Genomic DNA, 15,947 nt, shown 5'->3' with positions numbered 1-15,947 from the left:
CGATCAGATAGATTTATTATTTTATCCCTTTGTTGTTTCAGCAACATTAAATTTAAAAACTGTACTTTTGAGTTAAAATATATATTTATAATTTTAATAAATGACAAATTAAAAAGGCATGAACAATTTTTTTTGTATCGAAAAAATACCGCACCGTGAAACCAAAGTATCCGTGAAACCGAACCGTGAATTTTGTGTATCGTTGCACCCCTAATATATATATATATATATATATATATATATATATATATATATATAGGGGAATTATGCAAACCATAGCATATATTGATGGATCGATTATCAACTGATATGAGAATTTTTGTGATAAGACTGTTTCCACGTTGACAAGCCCTAGTCTGAAGCTGCAAAAGTTTCTAGATCGAAACCTGCACTGAAACTCTGAGCAGTGGCTTGGAGCGCAAACACAAAGATTTATGGCTGATTTATGGCTCCAGTCGGCTTGAAGGTGATGAGAAACTGAACAAACTGTCTCCCTGTTATTCCACATTCAAAATTCCAGGCAGAGGAGTCACTTAGCCAGGTTTAGTGCACAAACTACACTCCCTATCTAACACTTAATGGGGACCACACACACACACACACACACACACACACACACACACACACACACACACACACACACACACACACACACATTTCTGGTTCCAAAAATACACTCTAAACATCTAGTGTGACCCATTTCGAAGGAGAATGGTGTCGGCACATCTGTGACTGTGTGAATGCATCCTTGTCTGACTGTCATTGATCCCTAAAAATACTTTGAGGACTGCAAAACTGCATATCTGGATATGCTAATCCTGTAAATCATTTTTAAATGTCTGAATCATCCTCACATGATGACAAATCCTCCCTCAACTGGCTCTCTGCAGTCTTGCCAGCCTGCTGCATTACCCATGCATGCAGTATTCTGTCATGGACTCACATAGAAGAAGTAGGGTTTCCATAAGCCCCAATTTTTGATGTAATTTCTGCCTCCAACAGATCAATACCAGTTCTTTCCAGTATATTTACTGGCCAGACTTAACAGGTAAAAAGAAAAATCCCAGAGCTCTTCTCAACAAGCAGGGATTTGAGTAACAAGTAGTACATCAAAGTATCGATCTTGGGTAAAGTTTTAAAATGACAAGTCAACACAACTTTTGAAAGGAGCAGTTTAACATTTTAAATAAACCCACCCTCTTTCTTGCTGAGTCTAAGACGAGATACTCGTCATGCCTATAGAAGCTAATGCTGGAGTCACCAGCTGAGTAGCTTACTATAAAGACAGTATCAGGTGGAAACAGCTAGCTTGGTGTAGCCCAAACTCAATACAGTTTGACTAAAAGCACTTTTAAAGCTCAAAATGTTACATCCCATTTGCCTAATCTGTACAAAAAACCCAAAGCGATTCAGGACTTGTGTTAGGAAAAACAGCAAAATGCAGTTTCCACATTATGGCTACTATAGAGACCCAAAAACCAAACTAAATAGCCAAAACATCTGTTTTATTACGTGTAGTTGTCAAAATCTATGTTAAATCTATACAACAGTCATCTCAAGGGGGCCTGTATATTATAAGATCAACCTTATAAGAGCGAGAACTCCAATGAGCCAAAAATCCCCTATTTGCAAACACTTGGCAACAGTGTAGTAAAAGAACTCCCTTCTAACAGGAAAAGATCTGCAACAGTGCCTTGAAGGAATGTAGAAATGTAACTACACGTTGGGTTGACGTAGTCTGCAACTATTACAATACAGGAATAAAAATCATAGCATCAATGTAAGGACTCAATAATGTCTGCAGGTTCCTGGAGGGAGATTGCTGAAACTATCGGAATGGATATAACTGAATATACAAAGATGTGGAAAAACTTGAGGGATAAATATGTTTGCCCCTGAGGAAAACTTACCACAACAAGGAGTGGGAACCCAGAAAGAAAATTAGTCCCAGCATTATATTGGTCTTTATCATGGCTAGCACCGCATATAAAACACCAGGACACAACCTCATGGTAATTAACACAATGCACCAGCACACGCATAAATGCCTGCAATGACATCAGCCACTTGCTGGTTACATCATAGGCTCAACAAAGATTCCTCAGAGAAGTCTAAATCAGGCCATATGGTCAACCTCTGGCTTTAACCAGCATGGCAGCAACCAAAATGTTAATGTTGAGACTTCAGAAAGCAATGGATGAAGTCACAGTGGCTATATTTGTCTTTTATATACAGTTTATGATCACAGGAACATTTTCTGTAGGAAAACAGGCATTACCCGAGGCTACTAGTGGCTAACACTCAGAGGTGTAAATACTAGGAATTTTTTTCAAAATTACTCTAACTACTCTTAATTTCTACCTAAAAGTATTAAAAAAAGGTTTTCTCCAAATCAAAAGCAACTATAAAACCAAAAAAACTTTATTCTGGTGGCTCAGCCAACAGCTTGCCAACCTTGGTTAAGTGGTCCAACCTAGTGCTCTCCTGCAGACTACATCTACTGAATGATGTGCGCTAAGTGAGCTGGACATGTCGCAGGTGCATTTCCAATACCTGGTTTAATCCTCTTAACAGTGAGGGCACGCAGCTTCAAGAGGGATTAATTGGGTTAAATGAGAGCGTGGTCCAGGTTCAGTCTGAGTGCAGGCACGGGAAGGATCAGCCGGGTTAAAAGCTGATCGATTATTTCCTGCTTCAGTGCATGCAAAAAAAGCTGAATCCCTTCTCTTAAAGAGGGAGGCAACCCGACAGATTCTTCACAGTAATCCAAGACCCCTGCTGAGCTGCCGGCTTGTCTGTTTGCCCTCGAAAACACCCGCAGCAAGCAGTGGGAAAAGAGTAGGGGCTATATTATATCACTGCAATCAAGCATGAAGGGTATAGACTCTCACAAGGCCCTTTTGTGCGCTTTGTGAAAACATATCGTTCAATTAAGTGACTCAAACCCATCAACTAAACTCTGAAAAATAAATGGTAGAAAGATTATATACACTCCAGTCTAATATAACCTAACAGGTACAACAACCTGAGCACATACATAGAATATAAACACCCAGCAGACATTAGTGGGAATGGAAACAAACAACCTTGCGTAAACAGCCCAAGAACATACTTTCATCTGAGAGCAGAGTTCCTCTGTGGCCACGAGACATCTGCTGTCAGCCACCAGCTACACAGTGCTGCGTAGCTGCCCCTTTCCCATCACATCCAATAAAAGCTGGCAGCATGGCAAGATCTGATTATTACCGGCTTCAGTGAACACATGTATGTAATTTAACTAAAAGGACTTTGGCATTGTAACATAGCTCAAAGATCATTTTCTTTGTTTATCCTTTAGACAGCAGACAAAGAGTGCTCTTTGTAAACTGAAATTTAGATGAAAATCTAGCTATTGTGTTTATTTTCAGCGTCACGTTGTTATTCTTGGACTGAACCTAGGATAGAGTGGTGGAAAACGGTATTTACCCCCATCTTCATTTCTTAGTTTTTAGCATATTTGTCACCTAATTTTAATATGAGACAACAAAAGTTGTCCAAACGTGCAGAGTAACTGAATACGTCGTTCAGGTGCTAAAGCAGCAAAGGAGCCCCAGACCATCACACTTCCACCACCATGTTTGAATGTTGGTCTGATGTTGTTTTTATGAAATGCTGTGTTAGCTTTATGCCAGATATTAGAGCTGGGGCCTGTTCTTCGTACCGCGCTAAGTGAGTTAGCTGGATTAGATTGTTGACGATTTCGCGTGATCCTGGATCGTTCGGTTCCCCGAAGCCCATCCGGGACTTGCTGTCATAGCAACAGAGCCGTAAGCGTAAACCTGCTGGGGAGCAGGTTTACTTTATGTAAACAGGATTAGATCGCGGCCACGCAGGTATGTCCGCTTCATTTATACGAAAGCAACAGCGATATTCCACCACTGTTTCACCATAAATAAATAACATCAATGTAACTAAAGATAATGCAGCACTTGATCCTTTTATTGATGTCACACAGATACATACAGGTCATTCCCTAAAAAAGGGAAATGTACTATTAACATTCTATTACATGTATGTGATTATTACAGATGTAATTCATATTTCAGAGTAGTAATTGTAAATTACTTCGTGTAATCAAGATGAGAGACCACGGCTATAAAAGCGAAGGTGGATTTGGGAAGTCTGTCGCAGTCATATCCTGTCCGTTTACGCGAGCAACCCATTGCGGAAGGTGCAAGATTGATAAGGAGAGTCCTCAGAATTCAGCGTATATTGCGGGACAGACAGGATCCTTTAGCTCAGCGCGACAGTGTGCTCATAGAGAGATATCGATTTTCCCGTGAGGGTATTATTCACTTAACCAACTTGTTGACGAGGGGGTGCAGGACCACCACCTGTCTTTTTTTGCTCTGCCCTTTTCTTGGTTGCTGTTATAAACAAACAAACAGATTATTTCAGGGTCTCTTTCCAAGAGACGAAAAGCAGTATAAGTGATAAATATTACCATTCTGTAGAATATTCTTATATTTCACTTTTACTTGTTCCCATGTTCTAGTGGGTCCTGTTGTGGCTCTAATGTGAAAGGGGATATAATATAACATATTATAATATAATATAATGTAATATAATATTGGATAATATGGTGTGATATGATAAATCTACCCTACCGCCTACTGGTGTTGGCCAGAGGGGCCGATGGCGCAATATGGCAGCCTGGCTTCTGTCAGTCTGCCCCAGGGCAGCTGTGGCTACAACCGTAGCTGCCTCCACCAGTGTGTGAATGTGAGAGTGAATGAATAGTGGCATTGTAAAGCGCTTTGGGTGCCTTGAAAAGCGCTATATAAATCCACTCCATTATTATTGTTATTATTGAATTACTTACGAGTTTGATTTGTCAGCAACTTTCTGCCAGCCCTCTCTCCTTGCTTTTGCAGCCTTTGCAGTGCTCCCTTGCGTTTTAATTAAACTCTGAAACTCCTGAAATCCCTCACTCAAGAGTTCTTGCTCTGCTGCCGAAAAATACCGAGCGCGCTCCTTCGACATTTTCGCCGACCAATCAAAGGGTTGCCGATCAATGTTTCTACTATCGATGCGTAGCCCCTGTTGGGCCACCCAGTGATCTCACATTACTTCATCCAGCTATACTAATCGTCAACAACAGGTGTGTTTGGGGAACCGGAATAGCGAGCTCAGAGTTAGCGCGATGATTTGGTCTTGGATGTTTCATTTGATCTTGGATGTAGTAAGCGACGTACGAAGCACAGGGCCCAGGGCGATATGGCCAAAAATATTTATCACGATATATATTTGAAAATTTGCGATAACGATATAACCGACGATATAATTGATGCGAGACAAAATACAACTCCACAACATTACTAGCGCAAAAAGACAACCTTCCATTTATTTTCACTTAAACAAGAAGCTGGTTTTTATGTACATTAAAGCTTTATAAAAATGTAACAGTGCAAATGCAAATTCCTTGCTGAAAGTTTAACCAAAAGGCATTTCCAGTAGAAATGGGCTGACACATCCTGAGCATAACCATGTATAATATCCACTGAAGTTAAAAAGAGGTGCTTTGCAACATTAAACTGCAATGTGCAGTACGTATTTTTCGGACCATAAGGTGCACAGGATTATAAGGCACATTAAGCGAAACAAAGCAGTCAGATAAATCAAACTTTATTAAACTCATTCTTCTTGCTTCCTCCACTTCTGTACCATTGATTCATTAATGTTGAATTCTCTGGCAGCTGCTCTATTCCCATGTTGTTGCAGTATATTAATGACTAACCTCGTATTGTGGATGGATTATCTCAGTTGTTCTCCTGACTGAAGTTTGGTCCGTTTACAGCATCCTGCCATGCGATTGCATTTGTCTCTAACCATGAAGAACCTTCACGTTAACTTTTATAAGTGGAAAAGTGTTAGTGTTCGTCCTCCAGCTTCACTGTTTATGTTATGCTAACATAGCTGTGTCGCTAGCGATCACGTAGCACATCATTATATACCAGCTAGCCCAACTTCAGTAACCCTACAAACGTCACTGCTGTTTAGTTTCCTGTCTTCATTTATGTTGGAAGTGATAGCAGAGCTGTACGTTTGATTTTTTTCAGAAATCTCTCAGTCAGAACATGCAATATCATGCTTAGGTAACTAGCGAAACTAGCGAGCTAACTTCCGCTAGCTTCCTGCTAACTTCTAACTCCATTAAATGTAATAACTTTTGTTTTCATGGATGCCTGGAAGTTAAACTTTATAGTTACACCTGGTAAAGCAGCAATGCTGATCGTTTTATTAAAGATGAAAGAATTTAGACAGTTTTTAACTCTAAGTGATGCTGCAGTGTTGTTTGACCTGAAGCATACGGAGTTTAGGACCCAGATTACTCCCAGATTTAAGAGCATCTTAGTCCGACAAATACGACAATAACGACGGCCCGCTTGCATGTTCTGCAAAAAAATGTGCTTTGTTGTGTATCTGACGGACAAACACCAAACCAGTTCCACATCACGGAAGTTGCACCATTTTTACAAACCAATTCTGGTTCATCTGTTTCACTCAACAATCGGCCATGTGCGTATGAAAACAAAGGCACTGCGCATGCGCGTTTTACTCCCATTCTATCGCGATATTTCATTTTCCTATCGTTGCCTAACATTATACCGGTATTACCGTGAACGGTATAATATGGCCCAGCCCTATAAGCTATATATTTGTTCTCCACTCCACAGAGTTTATAGCTGTTTAATGTCAGGTGTAGGCAGACAGGCTCAGTGTGCAGAGTCAGGCAGAAATTAGATTTAGTCTGAGCTACCTGTGTATTTCATCTCCCTCGGAGTAGTGTGTGTGTGTGTGTGTGTGTGTGTGTGTGTGTGTGTGTGTGTGTCCTGCTGCTTTATTATGTGAATGTATTTACAAGCACGCCTCAAGCTGTGACTCACATCTTACTACAGAACTGTGACTTCCATCAAATATGAATTCTGCAAACATTAATCTCCTGCTAAAACCAGACAAAGACCCTGTATATCTCTCAAGCTATCGTCCAATATCCCCTATAAATGTAGGCCTTAAAATAATCTGCAAAGCTCTCTCAAAGAGACTGGAGAAAATAACCCCCCTCTTAATTCATCCTGACCAAACTGGTTTCATAAAAGGTAGGCACTCATCAACAAATACACGTAGATCACTTAATTTGATAGACTACTCATACAGTAAAAACCTTGAAACTACAATATTTTCTTTAGATGCAGAAAAAGCATTTGACAGAGTTAACTGGAAATTTCTATTTGCAACTTTACACAAATTTGGTTTTGGATCCTCTTTCATTAACTGGTTAAAAATATTATACAATTCCCCAACAGCTTGTGTCAAAACAAATGACCAAACATCCTCCAGCTTCTGTCTCCTGAGGGGCACCAGGCAGGGATGCCCACTCTCCCCTTCACTGTTTGCAATTTTTATTGAACCACTAGCAGCAGCAATTAGACAGAATTCAGTAATTACGAGCATAAAATGCAAGAACGTGAAACATAAAATCAGCCTTTATGCGGATAATGTGTTACTTTTCTCCAAAACTCACAAACCAATATCTCTGGGGTGATTGAATTGATAAACTCTTTTGCAAGAATATCAGATTACTCAATTAACTGGTCAAAATCTACAGTCCTTCCGATTAATTGCTCCTTCCATAATTTTTCTTCTACACCACTGCAATTGGAAAAATATTTGGGTATTAATGTTTCTCCCAAGCTTGCAGATCTAACTAAATTAAACCATATCCCACTTTTAAAGAAGGTAGAAGCCGATCTGGCTAGGTGGAAATGTCTACCCATATCAATTTTTATAGCGGTTGCCGCTATAAAAATGATGGTCTTACCAAAAATAAATTATTTATTCTCAAAGATCCCAACTAAACCGCCACAAGATTGGTTCAGATCTCTAGCTTCATACATGTCCAAATTCCTTTGGAAAGATAAACCCCCACGTATAAGCTTAAAAACACTACAAAATAGGGCTGCTCAATTAATCGAATTTTAATCACGATTACGATCTGGGCTTTCAACGATCATTAAAAATGACTGAGCCGATTATTAGCCCCTCCCTCATGCTTTACTCTCGCGCTGCTCCGTGTGGCAAATCGAGCGCACCTCTCTGCATTTTGAACACGCGTCACAACAATTAAGAGGACCCGAGGGATGCTTGGAAAGCTAAGCAGAAGTTATTTGGAGAGGAGAGTGACTGCTGTTGGTTGAAAAGAGGTAAAAAAAAAAAAAACTTCAGTAGTGTGGAAACATTATGGATTCGCGGAGTCAGACGTGGATCAAGTAGACACAGTGTGTAAACTTTGCTACGGTGTCGTAGCTGCACCACAGAGCAACACTGCAAAGTTCACTAAACATAGATGTTTACATTTTTAATTTATTTCTTATATTGCAAACATTTGCACTGTTATCAGTATTTGCACACTGTTTTATATTATTTTTTAAAGTCATTATTCAATACATTGTTATTGTTAACCCTTTAAAGCCGGTCAGAGCAGCATGCTCCGTTTTGTGTAACTATTTTTAAATCCCTGTAGAACCTGAACCATGTAAGCTAGCGCAATAATTTTTTTGCATATGAAACTTAAATCTTATGCCATCAGCTTGTCCTAAGTCACGGTTTCCTTCCACATATAGCTTTGCAAAAATTGCATAAAAAGCGTTTGCAGGAACAAAAACATAATACTCCAGAAACACGCTTTGCCGATCCGATCAGCTGTTCATAACACTTCCCACATTGAAACAGACGTCACCGCTAACTATCGCATGTCCGCCATTTCCTGCCCGAAACCGGAAGTGACGTCATTTTCGCAGAAAATGTAGTTTTTTACTTGTAGGCCTTAAAAGCCTGTACTGGTGTTTTTATAAGTCATGTTTGACTTTTCTGAATAGTTGCTGGGATGCTTAGAACTTGAATTGCACTGCTGGAAATAGTTTATTTTGATGCACATGCTGCTTTCTTTGCAAATTTGCATCATAGGATTGTTTTTCGTTTTTCCTGCAGTATATAAAAATTGCTGTATATCCAAAATAAAACTATGAAGACACTCAAACTAAATTTCCTGTTGTTGTAAACTATTTTTTGCAACTTTTTTTGTATTTAAAGTTTTGAGGGATAAACCTCTTAAATTTCTCCAAATAGAAATATATGTAAAAAAAACAAAAACGATTTTCAATTCTTTTGTAGTTTATTGCACTTTTTTGCAATTAATGTAGTTACTATGGACTTAATACATACATATTATGAAAATATGGGCTATAACAGTTGTATTGATGTATAGCAACTTGAAATGCTCCCACAAATGGCACTACAACATGTAAAAACATAATATAAGCTCTGGCAGACTTGGTTCTATGGTAGGTCTTAAAGGGTTAAATAAATATCGTCAAATAATCGAGATCTCAATTTCAGTGAAAATAATCGTGATTATCATTTTTGCCATAATCGAGCAGCCCTACTACAAAATACCAAGGATAAAGGAGGATTAGAACTACCTAACTTTCAGCACTACTTCTTAGCCAACAGGCTTCAGTTTATCTCAGGATGGCTAAAACATACCTTCTTAGATGAACCTTGGCTAGATGTAGAACAAGCACTTTGCAATAATCTAGCGATTTCAGATCTACCATTTATCAGCTCAAACATCCAACGACATGAATGCTTCAAAAGCGTCAACATCAGCTCTTCTCTGACAGCATGGTGGGAGTTTCTAAAATTGATGGAGCCTTCATTAATCCCATGCAAACGTACACCTATCTGGAAAACCCTGACATATTACAAAACAATAATATGATAAACTTTTCAGATTGGAGTAGTAAAGGAATCAAATATTTAGAACATATATCAGAAGGAACAGAATTTATTTCATTTGACAGACTAGTTACACAATATGGGTTCAACAAGAAAAGATTTTTAGAATATCAACAAATTAAATCCATAGTAAAAAATAAATTTAAACCAGGTCAAGTTTAACTACAAACACCACCAAGTGTGGTTCAATTTCTTAATCTTAAAACCCCCAAATTACTTTCCAAAATATACAGAATGCTTTCTAAAACAGATGAATCAATATCACTTCCTATTGCAAAATGGGAAGCGGATTTATCAGTTAACTTAGACCAAAACTTCTGGTCTCAGATTTGCTTAAAAACCTTTCATCTAATTAGAAATCCCAGTCTTCAATTAATTCGATACAAAATACTACATAGAGTGCACTGTACAGGTCATCGGATGTTCAAGATGGGCTTTACGTCTACCAACAACTGCTCACACTGCCAAACCAACTCAATTATATCCACGCTCTTTGGTTCTGTCCACCAGTTCAGACGTTTTGGCGCGAGATATGTGAGGACTTATCAAAGTGTCTGAAATGTAACATTCCAACTTCCCCTTTAGTGTGTTTGTTGGGCAGCTTAGATAATGTCACTACAGAAAAGAATATAGCCCATATGGTTTTCACTGTCCTATGCATAGCCAAGAAAACAGTCCTCATGAACTGGAAAAATAAAACTAATCTTAATTCTAACCAATATAGAAATCTATTATCTATTAGATTACATTAGTCTTGATACAGCCTCTGCCACCACATCAGATCAATTGCTCTGGGCTCCTTTGATCAGCTCCATCACCTAGTGGGGGTGGGGGGTCATAGTTTAGTCCCACCTTCGCTGTTGTGATTGGTTGGGGGTAGAGATAGGCTTAGGGCGTCGGGGGGTTCCCCAGGAACATCTTCCTTGGAGGGCTCAACCCGGGGTAGCGGTCATGGCCTATTAAGGGCTCTGTTGGCTCTTAGGTGACGGTTTCCTCGTGGCTGCGTGCAGCGGGGCTAGGGGAGGGTCTGTGCTGACGGACGTGGGTTACTGACCTGGTAGCCTGGCTGCCCTTCGGTGGGCCCGGACGGGCGTGAGGTTCTGGGGGCGCTCCGTCTCTGGGCTGGGGCTCTGGCTGGGCCTCGGGGGCTTGGGTCCTGGTTGGTGTGTTGTGGGTGGGTGTATGGGGGCCCAGTCCTGGCGCAGGGTGCTGCCGGTGCATCGAGCCACCTGGGGGGCTCTTCAACTGGTGGGGGAGGTTATTACATCTTGCAGGAGCTCTCCTCTCTTCAGGAACTCACTCTGCAGGAGGGGGAGATATAGGAGAAGTGGAGGAAGATCTCAGCCTGGGCGTCTATTGTCTTGTATAGTCTGGAAGATGAGTGGATGACGGGGTGGGTGCAGTTTTCTCTGAGGTGGGGTTGGGTAGGCTGTCCCGGGCTCTGTGGGGCCGGGCGGCGCTGCTGTACTGGGCCCCAGTCCAGATGGGCCTGGGCCCCCTTTCCCTGGCAGGTTGCAGAGTATGGGGGTGCCTACTGGGGTCAGCAGGTGAGCTGGCCCCAGGGAGGGGTCACCTGCCCCTCCCTTCCTTCCCTCCCCATCTCCAGCTGCCTCCCTCTTCCTGCTCCACCACAATCACCCACACATGCAGGGCCTTGGGGTAAAGATGTATCACCAGAGTGCAGGGGAGGCATCCCCCCCTTCTGTCCCCTTCTGGCTTCTTGTGCCTCAATTTTATCTCACAACTTAGACATTCACATTACTCACGCTCTCATAACACATACATATAGGATCTTGGGGGTGGGCACGCTACACGCAATCCAAAAGACCATCAGGGTGTACAACCTCACCCCTGGCGTCGTTGCCCACCTCTCAAACCCTCCTGGGTTTTAAAGGCACCTTAGAACACACATGCATCAACACCATATATGAGTGGGCGGAGGGAGGTTTGGAGTCTTCACACACCCCCGTTCTCTGCGGCCTGTTGGAGCGGGGGTCTGGAATGTGGGGCCTCCCTGCTGCTGCGGAATCGGAGCGGTCTGCTTCTCCCCACCCCAGGGAAAAGGGTAGCACCACCTGGGTCTGGGTGCAGTTTACCCCTCCAGGGGCAAGGGTACCTAGACCCGGGGCTTGGAGTACGCTTGGGGAGTGTGATTGTGTGTACAGTGTCTCTCTATGTCTGTCTCCATGTTGGGTGAGTGTTGAGTAATTGCATATGAGAGATGAGGGTGGGAATGGATGTTTGTATCTGTGTGTGCCTGTTTGTCTGTGTCCATATGTCAGGTCGGGTATCAGATGCCACCTCTCTGGGGACATCCCAGGTCCTCCAAGGTATGGAGGCCTATCTCCCCCACCACTTCCCCTACCAGTGGCAGACGCCCTCAGACATCGGTGCGTTGGTGGTTCTTTGTGTCCGGGGATGGGCGTCTAGGTACACACCGGCTCACCCCTTGGTGGCTGCTTATCGGGGCCTGGAGCCTGGGGCTTGCTCGGGCCACTTCGGGGGTGGGGTGCCCTTGGCCTCTCGGCCTGGGGCTCGGTCACTCTGGCACAGCTGGCTGCCGACAGAGCTCACGGGCACGTCACTGCAAGCCCCTCTAGCTTCTGCTCGGCGGCTGCTGAGTGACCCCTCATCTGGGGCTCTCCTCAGCTCTTTCCGGGATAGTGGCGCGGCTGCCCCTCTGTTGGTCTTCCTTGGTCTCTTGTGTTCTGAGGGCCTCTGGATGTCTGGAGTTTTGATCTCCTCCATACTTGCTTCATGCCCTGGTGGACGGGGCTGTAGCTCCCCAAACCCTCTAGCAGATCATTACATGAAGGAACCTTTTAAAAACAAGCGCGTTCATGCTCACAGTTGTACACACGGGTGCTCACACACACAAACTACACCCTTTTTGGCTCCTACCTCAAAGCACACTGTGCGCTGTCGATCTTATGTGCTGCACAATAATGTTTAATATTTAGTATTTACAGTTATATTCCCATATATCATCGTGATGTTGTTTATTCTATTGCTCTCGTTTTCTTCTGCTTGTTTTCTTTTTTCATTCTCAACAGGTGAAATTACAAAAGTATTTACTGTTATCTATTGTTAGCTAGTTTATTGTGATGGTGTTGTTTTTATTATGTTGCTCTTTGTTGTTTGTTTTCCCTTCTGGTTTTTTATCTCCGTACAGGTGATCCAGGTGTTTTGTTTTTCTTTCTTTTTTCTTCCCCCCTTTTTCACCATCTCTTCTCCCCTCTATTTTTCTTTCTCTCCCTCTCTTTCTTTCATTCTTTCTCACTGTCCTATCCCCCAGTCATGTCTGTCCCGTCTTTAAAAAACGAAAATAAAATAAATACATAATTATAATAAAGGTCAATCAAATGGACCAATAAGGCAAGGCCATGATGATCCACTTGATAAAGTAAATCCACTTGGCATCTTTCTTGGCCTTCAGACAACAATTCTGATGGCTAAAGATCCAAACGGGACAGGCAAAAAAAAAAAAAAAGAACTGTGCTTTTAATCTGACTCTGAGCCAAATGTATCTCACTCTCCACACCTGTGAATACAAACTCTAACCATTCCAATAAAAGGCGTCTTATATTCCCCGTAATGAATCCTTCAAACCTTCTACCTGCTCCGGTATATGATTTTAATCTATTGTTTTTTGTTGTCATTTTGCTTTTTTAAAGTGCTGGAGCATTTTTAGAGCTATGTGATCTTCTTGAGGAAGATTACCCAGTGAAATTCTGAGAATTATAATTGATGCAATCACTGTTTTGTTGAGGGCTTTGGATAAAGGCATCAATATACCTGAACAATGTTTGTATATACATCCACCCATCCATCCATCCATCCATCTTCTACCACTAATCCAGGTTACAGTGTCAGCAGAGACCTTACTGCCCTCTCCCTGACCACCTCATCCAGCTCGGGACACTTGGGCCAAGCAATATCACCTCTCCAGCAGGTCCTGGATCTGACTTGGGGCCTTTTCCCTGTAGGACATGATTGGAATACCTCACAAAGAAGGCATCCAGGAGGCTTGCTAGTCATATATCCAAACTTTCTCAGCTGGCTCCTTTTAATGTAGGGGAGTAGCAGCTTTACTCTGAGACCCTTGTGGCTAGCAGAACTTCTCGTCCTTTCTCTAAGGGAGAGCCTTAGAGATAGCCCAGGCACCCGTTGGAGGAAACTCATGTCTGCTGCATGTATCCATGTTCTCATTCTTTTGGTCACTAAACAAAGCTCATGATGGATGTACTTCGACTGCTTTGCTTTCACATTCACGATTACCATTACAGACCAATACAGTGTCTGCATCCTGCATCACTGCAGAAGCAGAACCAGCCCATCTGTTAATCTCTACTGGACCCTTTTCCAGATGAGACACTTTTCAGTTTCAGTTTCACAGTTTCAAAAAAAAAATTCCATTGCTATTGTTTGACCATTTTCTTTTTTTTATATTATATCAGGATAATCCCCATTACCACAACACAACCCATTACCACCCTACAACCTTTCCCATGCATTCCTACTAGTTAAAGCCACACTTGTTGACTTCTTCATTAGGTATGCCTGTGCAATCTAGTTCAAGCAGGATAAATTATAATTGTACTTTATATTTATTATTAAATCCACACTGAGGGCACTTGGTTGAGCTGGTGAGGCATATACTATAAGGCTGCAAGGGCCTGAGTTCACTTCCTAATAGTCTAATCCTGGGTTGACACAATTGTAACAGGAGCCGAATTTGTGTTTGTAGCATCCAGCTATTGAAGCAGAGGAAATACCAGGACAAAGGGGGTCTTGCATATGAATCCAGGATCCATATATGAGACTCCAAATCTCAGAGTTCTCAGTGACCTCGACCTCAAGGTGGTCAGGTTTTCTTGTAAATGAGGTAACTCATTAAGCAAGTCCTGTAGGAGTTAACTTAAAAGGCTAAGGGGTAGCACTGGAGGCCACCAGTATTTTTGACAGTTTTTCTCAAGCCAGGATTTTACAGATATCTACAGACATGTAGGTGAAACTGCTGTTTGTGTGAATTTCCTGTGCTATCACAGCTCTTTGAGACTCACTTCCAAACTGGCAACACCTCATTCTCATTTTGACGTCTCCTTCGAAAATAAGCCTTATCTCTATGGCACTCTTTCTGTATTCATCACGGAGCTTGTCAGTGCCGGGCATAAATTGTTTACTGTGTGTCACAGACTTAAGGCTGCTTCAGAACAACAGTCGCCAGTCTAATGGGAATAGGAGCAAATTGCTGTTTCGGGATAGCGGCGTTTCTTTTATCTGGAATGCTCAGTTGAAGTGTAACCTCTTGGGAACTGCCTTTTATGGGAAGTGTTGTCACTGTGCAGGTTTGGAGCTAGGAGGCAGTGATTGTCATGCAGCTGCAGATAAACGTCGGCACGCTGAGCATTTATGCACTAGAGGAAAATAGATGTGGCGAAAAAGCTTGTGACTTGAATGCTTGATTTGGGTTTTCGTCTCTATCGCCAATAGATGTGGACAGGTTTTCCAGAGACTTAACATTTTGAATTTAAATTTTCCTGTCTCCCCCTGTCCCCTCCTTCCACTCTGCAGGTTAATGTTTCCTTACCGGGCGCCCCCAGGGTCGCTTTCAAGCCTGACTGCTGACAGCTGACACCTCTGTCATCCTCCTGAGCGATCTAATCGATCACCTCTAGCTCGACAAGACAGCACACCAGGTTCTGCTTCGTTCTGCTGGCGGTTGAGTAGAGCAGGCTCTGTGTTGCCCTGAGCCCAGCTATCTCAGCAGGACTGCATCACCATGGATACAGAGTCCACCTACTCGGGATATTCCTACTACTCGGGGCGCTCCCGGGGATCCCACAGACATGGGTAAGTCCTGCCAGTTGGTTATTACGGTTTTTCCTGACTCTGGTTTACGTGAAGTGTTGGTGTGGGCTGCAGGATTTCCCTCAGTAAAACATGCCTGAGCTGGTGCCTATTATGTGAAGTTGAAGTGATAGTGGATGTGATACGATTACTACTGGTTGGTTAGTAGATATAGATGTAGTAGATGTTAACAGCAAAATCAGTTTTTAGGAGATGGATAGAAGAAGCAAGGATTTTTACAGATGTCTTGGAGAGGACGG

General features: G+C 42.2%; 1 protein-coding gene across 3 annotated transcripts in view; it reads left to right on the top strand.

Moving 5' to 3' along the window:
- LOC147302278 (vang-like protein 1) overlaps window positions 1–15,947 on the top strand; it is a 64,976-nt gene that overhangs the window by 11,042 nt on the left and 37,987 nt on the right. For 2 of the 3 annotated variants that reach the window (XM_086282336.1, XM_086282338.1), the window contains exon 2: window positions 15,412–15,690. In XM_086282336.1, coding sequence (XP_086138462.1) covers window positions 15,620–15,690 — 71 coding nt within the window. In that variant the 5' untranslated portion in view covers window positions 15,412–15,619. Of the gene's footprint in view, window positions 1–15,411; window positions 15,691–15,947 lie in introns of those variants that run through there. The other variant, XM_086282337.1, reaches the window with a different exon arrangement.

The sequence above is a fragment of the Aulonocara sp. 'chitande type north' Nkhata Bay genome, linkage group LG23, assembly GCF_057382095.1.
Source record: "Aulonocara sp. 'chitande type north' Nkhata Bay isolate Kocher_YH1m ecotype deep benthic linkage group LG23, A_spYH_male_GT1.1, whole genome shotgun sequence".
Classification (NCBI taxonomy): Eukaryota; Metazoa; Chordata; class Actinopteri; order Cichliformes; family Cichlidae; genus Aulonocara; species Aulonocara sp. 'chitande type north' Nkhata Bay.
This window is presented reverse-complemented; position numbering and strand designations above follow the sequence as displayed.